This window comes from Coregonus lavaretus (genome assembly GCF_964263955.1).
Source record: "Coregonus lavaretus genome assembly, chromosome: 15".
NCBI lineage: Eukaryota > Metazoa > Chordata > Actinopteri > Salmoniformes > Salmonidae > Coregonus > Coregonus lavaretus.
Genome location: NC_140002.1, coordinates 31,314,480 through 31,327,580, shown reverse-complemented (window position 1 = coordinate 31,327,580; position 13,101 = coordinate 31,314,480). Strand labels below are relative to the sequence as shown.

General features: G+C 44.5%; 1 protein-coding gene across 4 annotated transcripts in view; it reads left to right on the top strand.

Annotated features, from left to right (window-relative positions):
• The first annotated feature begins 4,492 nt into the window (after positions 1 to 4,492).
• LOC311142076 (cohesin subunit SA-2-like) overlaps positions 4,493 to 13,101 on the top strand; it is a 31,178-nt gene continuing 22,569 nt past the window's right edge. For all 4 annotated transcript variants that reach the window (XM_084177638.1, XM_084177637.1, XM_084177640.1 and 1 more), the window contains exons 1-2: positions 4,493 to 4,698; positions 11,701 to 11,827. In XM_084177638.1, coding sequence (XP_084033764.1) covers positions 11,784 to 11,827 — 44 coding nt within the window. In that variant the 5' untranslated portion in view covers positions 4,493 to 4,698; positions 11,701 to 11,783. The remainder of the gene's footprint in view (positions 4,699 to 11,700; positions 11,828 to 13,101) is intronic.

The window sequence follows — 13,101 nt, the reverse complement described above, 5'->3', positions numbered from 1 at the left end:
GCTTTGGATAAACGCGTCTGCTAAATGGCATATTATTATTATTATATTCATAAAATACAATTGAACTATTTTGCACATATCCTCAATGGCCAACACATTGGGGTGAAACATAGACACTGTTACAATTAGCCATGATACGACTAATCCATTGAGTCCTTTCACGGCTATGTTCCAATAGGAGTGAGAAAGGTCCCAAAAAAAATGCAATGTTTTATTTTTTATACTCAGGGTTAACTATACATCATCCAAGAATGTGACTGCAGTAGTAATTATTTTGAGACCAACATTTCATCTTATGTTAATTGTGAAGCACTTATTATTCTCTTCATTGGTTTATATTGATGTTTTGTCAGCTCATTTGTATTATTTATTCAAATCTGTTATGTGTATGAAACAATGTGTGATAAGGAATGGGCAGTGTGTCCCTTCTGGTTAAGTCATTTGCAGCACATATTCTTTTTATATGAATATATTAAAGCTTTCTGCCCACTGTAAAATGTTGATTTATTATTTGAAGAATTGTCAATCAGATGAATATCAATACAAAGTATTGTTCAATGATTTACAATTAGGTTCACTAGTTTATATCTACCACATTCTTTCAGTTCTGTACAGAAAGATACATTCTCCCTATCCTTGGGGCAAGCTTTGCAAATTTTTCAAGCAAGGATAATTACTGAATTTTAACCATGCCCAAGATATGAGGTGATGATTTTTTTTTTTAAATATTTATTTCACCTTTATTTAACCAGGTAAGCCAGTTGAGAACAGGTTCTCATTTACAACTGCGACCTGGCCAAGATAAAGCAAAGCAGTGCAATAAAAACAACACACTGTATACACAAATACAACAGAAAATATGTATACAGTGTGTGCAAATGTAGCAAGTTATGGAGGTAAGGCAATAAATAGGCTATAGTGCAAAATAATTACAATAGTATTAACACTGGAATGCTAGATGTGCAAGAGATTATGGACAAATAGAGATACTGGGGTGCAAAAGAGCAAAATAAATAACAATATAGGGATGAGGTAGTTGGGTGGGCTAATTTCAGATGGGCTGTGTACAGGTGCAGTGATCGGTAAGGTGCTCTGACAACTGATGCTTAAAGTTAGTGAGGGAGATAAGAGTCTCCAGCTTCAGAGATTTTTGCAATTCATTCCAGTCATTGGCAGCAGAGAACTGGAAGGAATGGCGGCCAAAGGAGGTGTTGGCTTTGGGAATGACCAGTGAGATATACCTGCTGGAGCGCAGACTACGGGTGGGTACTGCTATGTTGACCAATGAGCTAAGATAAGGCAGGGATTTGCCTAGCAGTGATTTATAGATGGCCTGGAGCCAGTGGGTTTGACGACGAACATGTAGTGAGGACCAGCCAACAAGAGCGTACAGGTCACAGTGGTGGGTAGTGTATGGGGCTTTGGAGACAAAACGGATGGCACTGTGATAGACTACATCCAATTTGCTGAGTAGAGTGTTGGAGGCTATTTTGTAAATGACATCGCCGAAGTCAAGGATCGGTAGGATAGTCAGTTTTACGAGGGCATGTTTGGCAGCATGAGTGAAGGAGGCTTTGTTGCGAAATAGGAAGCCGATTCTAGATTTAACTTTGGATTGGAGATTCTTTATGTGAGTCTGGAAGGAGAGTTTACAGTCTAACCAGACACCTAGGTATTTGTAGTTGTCCACATACTCTAGGTCAGACCCGTCGAGAGTGGTGATTCTAGTCGGGTGGGCGGGTGCCAGCAGCGTTCGATTGAAAAGCATGCATTTAGTTTTACTAGTGTTTAAGAGCAGTTGGAGGCTACTGAAGGAGTGTTGTATGGCATTGAAGCTCGTTTGGAGGTTTGTTAACACAGTGTCCAATGAAGGGCCAGATGTATACAAAATGGTGTCGTCTGCGTAGAGGTGGATCTGAGAGTCACCAGCAGCAAGAGCGACATCATTGATATACACGGAGAAAAGTGTCGGCCCAAGAATTGAACCCTGTGGCACCCCCATAGAGACTGCCATAGGTCCAGACAACAGGCCCTCCGATTTGACACACTGAACTCTATCTGAGAAGTAGTTGGTGAACCAGGCGAGGCAGTCATTTGAGAAACCAAGGCTATTTAGTCTGCCAATAAGAATGCAGTGGTTGACAGAGTCGAAAGCCTTGGCCAGGTCGATGAAGACGGCTGCACAGTACTGTCTATTATCAATCGCGGTTATAATATCGTTTAGGACCTTGAGCGTGGCTGAAGTGCACCCATGACCAGCTCGGAAACCGGATTGCATAGCGGAGAAGGTACGGTGGTATTCGAAATGGTCGGTGATCTGTTTGTTAACTTGATTCTGGTTTCTCATAATTTAAATAAGTAGTGTAGGGGCTCACAGCAAACTCAAATCTGTCATTGCTCCATTCAGACACAGCTGTTTATTATAGGGCTCACTGGGAGTCCTGGCAGGTAACAGAAATTAAGAAAAAATACAGTGGGGAAAAAAAGTATTTAGTCAGCCACCAATTGTGCAAGTTCTCCCACTTAAAAAGATGAGAGAGGCCTGTAATTTTCATCATAGGTACACGTCAACTATGACAGACAAATTGAGGAAAAAAATTCCAGAAAATCACATTGTAGGATTTGTAATGAATTTATTTGCAAATTATGGTGGAAAATAAGTATTTGGTCACCTACAAACAAGCAAGATTTCTGGCTCTCACAGATCTGTAACTTCTTCTTTAAGAGGCTTCTCTGTCCTCCACTCGTTACCTGTATTAATGGCACCTGTTTGAACTTGTTATCAGTATAAAAGACACCTGTCCACAACCTCAAACAGTCACACTCCAAACTCCACTATGGCCAAGACCAAAGAGCTGTCAAAGGACACCAGAAACAAAATTGTAGACCTGCACCAGGCTGGGAAGACTGAATCTGCAATAGGTAAGCAGCTTGGTTTGAAGAAATCAACTGTGGGAGCAATTATTAGGAAATGGAAGACATACAAGACCACTGATAATCTCCCTCGATCTGGGAGGTCGTGGAGCACGCAAGATCTCACACCGTGGGGTCAAAATGATCACAAGAACGGTGAGCAAAAATCCCAGAACCACACGGGGGGACCTAGTGAATGTCCTGCAGAGAGCTGGGACCAAAGTAACAAAGCCTACCATCAGTAACACACTACGCCGCCAGGGACTATCATCCTGCAGTGCCAGACGTGTCCCCCTGCTTAAGCCAGTACATGTCCAGGCCCGTCTGAAGTTTGCTAGAGTGCATTTGGATGATCCAGAAGAGGATTGGGAGAATGTCATATGGTCAGATGAAACCAAAATAGAACTTTTTGGTAAAAACTCAACTCGTCGTGTTTGGAGGACAAAGAATGCTGAGTTGCATCCAAAGAACACCATACCTACTGTGAAGCATGGGGGTGGAAACATCATGCTTTGGGGCTGTTTTTCTGCAAAGGGACCAGGACGACTGATCCGTGTAAAGGAAAGAATGAATGGGGCCATGTATCGTGAGATTTTGAGTGAAAACCTCCTTCCATCAGCAAGGGCATTGAAGATGAAACGTGGCTGGGTCTTTCAGCATGACAATGATCCCAAACACACCGCCCGGGCAACGAAGGAGTGGCTTCGTAAGAAGCATTTCAAGGTCCTGGAGTGGCCTAGCCAGTCTCCAGATCTCAACCCCATAGAAAATCTTTGGAGGGAGTTGAAAGCCCGTGTTGCCCAGCGACAGCCCCAAAACATCACTGCTCTAGAGGAGATCTGCATGGAGGAATGGGCCAAAATACCAGCAACAGTGTGTGAAAATCTTGTGAAGACTTACAGAAAACGTTTGACCTGTGTCATTGCCAACAAAGGGTATATAACAAAGTATTGAGAAACTTGTGTTATTGACCAAATACTTATTTTCCACCATAATTTGCAAATAAATTCATTACAAATCCTACAATGTGATTTTCTGTATTTGTTTTTCTCATTTTGTCTGTCATAGTTGACGTGTACCTATGATGAAAATTACAGGCCTCTCTCATCTTTTTAAGTGGGAGAACTTGCACAATTGGTGGCTGACTAAATACTTTTTTCCCCCACTGTATATTGTCTACATCCTGATTTCTGATACTGTTCTACAACATGATTTCTGATTCTGTCCTACAACCTGACATAATCATTTCATTATGTGAGAGTCAAGAAAAAGGTTAGTAAGAGAATGGAGTTTATGGGAGTGGAAACTGGTAGACTAGAGATGTAAAGCCCCTTTTAAATTAAATGATCTGTTATGGTTACCTAATGTACATAAAACATGTTGTGCGTAAAAAGGTATTCCTATTTATCGCTGTGCAAAGCCTATATCATCATGTGTATACTGGTTCGCAGTGGTTTATGTATCATCAACAGTCCGTGTTATGGCAATGTCCTATCTATGATTGTTGTACGAAAATTAGGTTGCGGTCAAGTGTAGTGTTCAATATGACCGACAGGTGGTGCGACATCAGCGACACGAATCCATCGACAACAAACTGAGACATGCTAGCTAGCAGAAAAAAAGAGTAGCCATAGATCAGGAATCAGATCGAAAAAATCAAAAAAATCAGAGTGTGATAAATAGCCAATTATATATTGAATAATTAATAAACGTTCCAGCGAGACAACTTCAGAAACATCTGGACTAGTTTGATGATGGATTACAGTGTTTGATTCAAACAACAAGGTAAGTTGTAAAATGGCGGATATGATTCTGGCAGTTTGTCGTTTTACCTAGCTAGCTAACGTTAGCTAGCTGTGTTGTTATTAATGTTGAATACACTAGCACGTTATTAGCTATTTGTAGGACAATTCATGTTAGCTAGCTACAATAAGGAACTGGGATTTCAAGTAGCGGTTATGTCGCAAATTAGCTTTCATCAAACCATATAGACGTGTCACTTGACTGTGTAACCACAGAGAAATAACAAGGATAAATATATTTGCTGTGACGTTAACTATTAGTACACTAACAGTAGTAATAACATGGTAGTTACTGGTAGTTCGTTAGCTAGGTTGCTCTTTCACGATGTGTGCAGCGACTTTGCCTGATTTTGAGTCGGAATCGTTACTAAATCGTCTTGCTCACAAAAAACACATAATGCGAGTGTTTGTTTATAACTAACGTTAACCATTACCTAGTTAGATAGCCAGCTAGCTAATAATGATAGCCAGTTAACGTTAGCTAGCTGCTGGCAAAGATGGAGGACGTCGAACATTGTTTACACGGAAGACCCTACCAAGCAAGGAAAAATAGCTAGGTAACTTGTTTCGGGGAGTAGCTCGTTAACTATATTGAAAATGTGTCTAGCTAGCTAGTATTACAACATATTCATTTTCGTACTAGTCGGTTAGTTGCATTTTTTGTTTTAACTGTTAACTTAGTTATATTTACTGTTACCATTACAGTTCTGACAGCCCCAGAATGATAGCCAACCTTGTATTCGCCGACATCAACCAATGAACAAAGATGGAGTATTTTAAGAACGTATATTGCTGGCCTTACATGGAGCAGGCCTCAAAATGGAGAGAAAGCCGACGTGTTGCTAGCTAGTTAGTTCGTTCGTGCTTCTCATTTGCAAAGAAGTTTGCTGACGCAGCTTAGCGAATGGCCTTCATCTTTCATTTTGAAGCATCGTTAGCTTTAATAGCTGGCTACTTAGCAAAGCAACTAACTAGGGTTCCCCAAAAGGCGGCCAGCGGGCGATTTTATTTGGCCCACCAAGTTCTCTGAGAAAATGTTTATATATACAGTACCAGTCAAAAGTTTGGACACACCTACCTATTCCAGTGTTTGTATTTATTTTTTTACTATTTTCTACATTATATAATTATAGTGAAGACATCAAAACTATGAAACAACACACGGAATCATGTAACCAAAAAAGTGTTAATCAAATCAAAAACATTACATTTTTACATTTGTAGTCATTTAGCAGATGCTCTTATCTAGAGCGACTTACAGTTATTGAGTGCATACATTTTCATGCTGGGCCCCCGTGGGAAACGAACCCACAACCCTGGCGTTGCAAGCACCATGCTCTACCAACTGAGCTACAGGGGACCTGTACATGACAGATGCATTATAAACATATTTTATATTTGAGATTCTTCAAATAGCCATCCTTTACCTTGATGACAACTTTGCACACGCTTGGCATTCTCTCAACCAGCTTCATGAGGTAGTCACCTGGAATGCATTTCAATTAACAGGTGTGCCTTGTTAAAAGTTAATTTGTGATTTTTTTTCCTTCTTAATGCGTTTGAGCCAATCAGTTGTGTTGTGACAAGGTATACAGAAGATAGCCCTATTTTGTAAAAGACCAAGTCCATATTATGGCAAGAACAGCTCAAATAAGCAAAGAGAAATGACAGTCCATCATTACTTTAAGACATGAAGGTCAGTCAATCTGGAAAATGTCAAGAACTTTGAAAGTTTCTTCAAGTGCAGTCGCAAAAACCATCAAGCGCTATGATGAAACTGGCTCTCATGAGGACCGCCACAGGAAAGGAAGACCCAGAGTTACCTCTGCTGCAGAGGATAACTTCATTAGAGTTAACTGCACCTCAGATTGCAGCCCAAATAAATGCTTCACAGAGTTCAAGTAACAGACACATCTCAACATCAACTGTTCAGAGGAGACTGCGTGAATCAGGCCTTCATGGTCGAATTGCTGCAAAGAAACCACTACTAAAGGACACCAATAAGAAGAAGAGACTTGCTTGGGGCAAGAAACACAAGTAATGGACAATTTGTCCTTTGGTCTGATGAGTCCAAATTGGAGATTTCTGGCTCCAACCGCCGTGCGCAAAGCTGTCATCAAGGCAAAGGGTGGCTACTTTGAAGAATCTTAAATATAAAATCTATTTTGATTTGTTTAACACTATTTTGGTTACTGTATGGAGAAAAAAAAATGTATGCACTCTGGAGAAGAGCGTCTGCTAAATGACTAAAATGTAAATGTAAAATACATGATTCCATATGTGTTATTTCATAGTTTTGATGTCTTCACTATTATTATACATGTAGAAAATAGTAAAAATAAAGAAAAACCCTTGAATGAGTAGGTGTGTCCAAACTTTTGACTGGTACTGTGTATTTATGTTTTTTATTCGTTGTCTTTTAGTTAAAACTGTAAAATCACCAGCAAATCATCGGCCCACGGATTAATTTAATTGTGGACCCCTGCTCTAGTAGCGACTAGCTAGTTAGCTTAGCTAGCTTTCTTATAATTGCAGCTGGCTTGCAAGTTGGTGCACACATTTCCATTTGTCACATGCTTGGTAAACAACAGGTGTAGACTAACAGTGAAACGCTTACTTACGGGCCCTTTCCAACGATGCAGAGAGAAAAATAATAGGTAACACAAAGAATAAATACACAGTGAGTAACGATAACTTGGCTATATACACGGGGTACCAGTACCGAGTCAATGTGCAGGGGTACGAGGTAATTTAGGTAGATATGTACATATAGGTAGGGGTAAAGTGACTATGCAACAGGATAGATAATAAGCAGTAGCATCTGTGATGAGTCAAGAAAGTTGGTCTACACGGTTAAGGCATTATACTTGTTACACATCAGCCTACACACACTTAAGTGATACAGTGGGGGGAAAAAGTATTTAGTCAGCCACCAATTGTGCAAGTTCTCCCACTTAAAAAGATGAGAGAGGCCTGTAATTTTCATCATAGGTACACGTCAACTATGACAGACAAATTGAGGAAAAAAAATCCAGAAAATCACATTGTAGGATTTTTTATGAATTTATTTGCAAATTATGGTGGAAAATAAGTATTTGGTCACCTACAAACAAGCAAGATTTCTGGCTCTCACAGACCTGTAACTTCTTCTTTAAGAGGCTCCTCTGTCCTCCACTCGTTACCTGTATTAATGGCACCTGTTTGAACTTGTTATCAGTATAAAAGACACCTGTCCACAACCTCAAACAGTCACACTCCAAACTCCACTATGGCCAAGAACAAAGAGCTGTCAAAGGACACCAGAAACAAAATTGTAGACCTGCACCAGGCTGGGAAGACTGAATATGCAATAGGTAAGCAGCTTGGTTTGAAGAAATCAACTGTGGGAGCAATTATTAGGAAATGGAAGACATACAAGACCACTGATAATCTCCCTCGATCTGGGGCTCCACGCAAGATCTCACCCCGTGGGGTCAAAATGATCACAAGAACGGTGAGCAAAAATCCCAGATCCACACGGGGGAACCAAGTGAATGACCTGCAGAGAGCTGGGACCAAAGTAACAAAGCCTACCATCAGTAACACACTACGCCGCCAGGGACTCAAATCCTGCAGTGCCAGACGTGTCCCCCTGCTTAAGCCAGTACATGTCCAGGCCCGTCTGAAGTTTGCTAGAGTGCATTTGGATGATCCAGAAGAGGATTGGGAGAATGTCATATGGTCAGATGAAACCAAAATAGAACTTTTTGGTAAAAACTCAACTCGTCGTGTTTGGATTACAAAGAATGCTGAGTTGCATCCAAAGAACACCATACCTACTGTGAAGCATGGGGGTGGAAACATCATGCTTTGGGGCAGTTTTTCTGCAAAGGGACCAGGACGACTGATCCGTGTAAAGGAAAGAATGGGGCCATGTATCGTGAGATTTTGAGTGAAAACCTCCTTCCATCAGCAAGGGCATTGAAGATGAAACGTCTCAACCCCATAGAAAATATTTGGAGGGAGTTGAAAGTCCATGTTGCCCAGCGACAGCCCCAAAACATCACTGCTCTAGAGGAGATCTGCATGGAGGAATGGGCCAAAATACCAGCAACAGTGTGTGAAAACCTTGTGAAGACTTACAGAAAACGTTTGACCTGTGTCATTGCCAACAAAGGGTATATAACAAAGTATTGAGAAACTTTTGTTATTGACCAAATACTTATTTTCCACCATAATTTGAAAATAAATTCATTAAAAATCCTACAATGTGATTTTCTGTATTTGTTTTTCTCATTTTGTCTGTCATAGTTGACGTGTACCTATGATGAAAATTACAGGCCTCTCATCTTTTTAAGTGGGAGAACTTGCACAATTTGTCACGATCGTCGGTAAGAGAGGAGGACCAAGGCGCAGCGTTGAATGCGAACATATTTATTATAGGTGATACACGATCAAAACGATAACGTGACAGTCAACGGTCTAACACAAACCAACTAGAACAAGATCCCACAACTATTGTGGAAAAACAGCCTGTTTAAATGTGGTTCCCAATCAGAGACAACCAGCCACAGCTGACACTTGTTGCCTCTGATTGAGAACCACACTGGCAACATAGAAAAGAAACAACTAGACCTACAACACAGAAATCTACACACCCTGGCTCAACATAACAGTGTCCCCAGAGCCAGGGCGTGACAGTATCCCCCCTAAAGGCGCGGACTCCGACCGCGCCGACCAAATACCACAGGGGAGGGACCGGGTGGGCACTCCGCCTAGGCGGTGGATCCGGCTCCGGGCCTGATCCCCGCTCCCTCTCCAACCCCCCAAAGTACCCCTGGTCCGGTCTGGCCCCGCTGGCCTGAGCTGGACTGCACATTGGTGGAGCGGATTGCTCTAGCTCCGGCGTGAAGCATCTGACCGGTGCAGGACCAAGCACCGGTGGAACAGGCACGGGACGTGCCGGACTGACGACGCACACCACTGGCTTGGTGTGGGGAACAGGCACGGGCCGTGCCGGGCTGACGACGCACACCACTGGCTTGGTGTGGGGAGCAGGAGCGGGCCGGACCGGGCTGGCGATGCGCACCACTGGCTTGGTGTGGGGAACAGGCACGGGCCGTGCCGGGCTGACGACGCACACCACTGGCTTGGTGTGGGGAACAGGCACGGGCCGTGCCGGGCTGACGACGCACACCACTGGCTTGGTGTGGGGAACAGGCACGGGCCATGCCGGGCTGACGACGCACACCACTGGCTTGGTGTGGGGGACAGGAGCGGGCCGGACTGGGCTGGCGATGCGCACCACTGGCTTGGTGTGGGGAACAGGCACGGGCCGTGCCGGGCTGACGACGCACACCACTGGCTTGGTGTGGGGAACAGGCACGGGCCGTGCCGGGCTGACGACGCACACCACTGGCTTGGTGTGGGGAACAGGCACGGGCCATGCCGGGCTGACAACGCACACCACTGGCTTGGTGGGGGGGCAGGAGCGGGCCGGACCGGGCTGGCGATGCGCACCACTGGCTTGGTGTGGGGAACAGGCACGGGCCGTGCCGGGCTGACGACGCACACCACTGGCTTGGTGTGGGGAACAGGCACGGGCCGTGCCGGGCTGACGACGCACACCACTGGCTTGGTGTGGGGGGCAGGAGCGGGCCGGACCGGGCTGGCGATGCGCACCACTGGCTTGGTGTGGGGAACAGGCACGGGCCGTGCCGGGCTGACGACGCACACCATTGGCTTGGTGTGGGGAACAGGCACGGGCCGTGCCGGGCTGACGACGCACACCACTGGCTTGGTGTGGGGAACAGGCACGGGCCGTGCCGGGCTGACGACGCACACCACTGGCTTGGTGTGGGGGGCAGGAGCGGGCCGGACCGGGCTGGCGATGCGCACCACTGGCTTGGTGTGGGGAGCAGGAGCGGGCCGGACCGGACTGGCGATGCACACCACTGGCTTGGTGTGGGGAACAGGAGCGGGCCGGACCGGGCTGGAGACTCGCACAATTGGCCTGGTGTGGGGAGCAGGAACAGGCCGGACCGTACTGGGGACACACACCACTGGCCCTACGCAGGGATCTGGAACGGGCCAGACCGGACTGGTAACACACCCCAGTACCCTTCGCCGTGCCTCTACACCTTCCATCCCCTCTTCGACCAGTGGCCCCCGTAACCTGGCGGCCTCCTCTGCCAACCCGCTGGGCCGCTCTGTCGCGGTCTCCTGCTGGCCCGTCGTCCACGGCATTAGCCCCCCCCTAAAATTTTTATGGGCTTCACTCCTACCCGTGGACCAGGTCTCCATACTTCTCGCCAGCCTTTCGCCCTTCTGCTTCCACGTCAAGCCCCTCTCTTCCTCACCCGGCTTGACCCAGTCGAGGAGGCGCTGGATATCCGCTAGGGTTTTCCCTGGCGATGGCTCCTGGACCCGCTGCTTGGTCCAGTTCTGGTGGGATCTTCTGTCACGATCGTCGGTAAGAGAGGAGGACCAAGGCGCAGCGTTGAATGCGAACATATTTATTATACGTGATACACGATCAAAACGATAACGTGACAGTCAACGGTCTAACACAAACCAACTAGAACAAGATCCCACAACTATTGTGGAAAAACAGCCTGTTTAAATGTGGTTCCCAATCAGAGACAACCAGCCACAGCTGACACTCGTTGCCTCTGATTGAGAACCACACTGGCAACATAGAAAAGAAACAACTAGACCTACAACACAGAAATCTACACACCCTGGCTCAACATAACAGTGTCCCCAGAGCCAGGGCGTGACACAATTGGTGGCTGACTAAATACTTTTTTCCCCACTGTACATAGGCATAAAACCATTGTTAGACTGCTTTTGTCCATTTGAAAGTTTGAAACCTGACCATGAAGGAAAATCTGTTCAAAGAAGGGCAGTGTGTTAAACTCAAAGTATGTACTCTGAAGAGCTCTTCTATGAAACACAATCCATTTCTCAATTGAACTAACCCCTCATTTCTTTTCATATATTCTAGGTTGTAATATCCTACATTTTGGTGGATCCTGAGAAGGGGAAAAGTCCATACTTACTGGAGTGGGTCCAGAAAATGTTAAAGAAATGATAGCAGCACAAGAGTTGCACACAGAGTTTCAGTTTCCTCAGTAAGTATAACTTAGATGTGAAAAGTGTCACCTTTTTTTTTTCAAATGGTGAAGATGCAGTGGACATAAGCATTGTATTACATAGATAGACCATCAAACTAGTTCAGTGTGTATAATAACAATATATTTATTTTATATAGCGCTTTTCAAACAGAAGCTCATTCGCTTGAAAAAATCAAATATACACTACCGGTCAAAAGTTTTAGAAAACCTACTCATTCAAGGGTTTTTCTTTATTTTTACTATTTTCTACATTGTAGAATAATCGTGAAGACATCACAACTATGAAATAACACTTATGGAACATGTAGTAACCAAAAAAGTGTTAAACAAATCAAAATATGATAGCTTTGCACACTCTTGGCATTCTCTCAACCAGCTTCACCTGGAATGCTTTTCCAACAGTCTTGAAGGAGTTCCCACATATGCTGAGCACTTGTTGGCTGCTTTTCATTCACCCTGTGGTCCGACTCATCCCAAACCATCTCAATTTGGTTGAGGTCGGGGGATTGTGGAGGCCAGGTCATCTGATGCAGCACTCAATCACTCTCCTTCTTGGTAAAATAGCCCTTACACAGCCTGGAGGTGTGTTGGGTCATTGTCCTGTTGAACAACAAATGATAGTCACACTAAGCCCAAACCAGATGGGATGGCGTATCACTGCAGAATGCTGTGGTAGCTATGCTGGTTAAGTGTGCCTTGAATTCTAAATAAGTCACTGACAGTGTCACCAGCAAAGCACCCCCACACCATAACACCTCCTCCTCCATGCTTTACAGTGGGAAATACACATGCGGAGATCATCCGTTCACCCACACCATGTCTCACAAAGACACGGCGGTTGGAACCAAAAATCTCAAATTTGGACTCCAGACCAAAGGACACATTTCTACCGGTGTAATGTCCATTGCTCGTGTTTCTTGGCCCAAGCAAGTCTCTTCTTCTTATTGGTGTCCTTTAGTAGTGGTTTCTTTGCAGCAATTCGACCATGAAGGCCTGATGTCTCCTCTGAACAGTTGATGTTGAGATGTGTCGGTTACTTGAACTATGTGAAGCATTTATTTGGGCTGCAATTTCCGAGGCTGTTAACTCTAATTAACTTAAGTTCTTGACATTTTCCGTATTGACTGACCTTCATGTCTTAAAGTAATGATGGATTGTCATTTCTCTTTGCTTATTTGAGCTGTTCTTGCCATAATATGGACTTGGTCTTATACTAAATAGGGCTATCTTCTGTATACCCCCCGCCCCCCCCTACCTTGTCACAACACAAC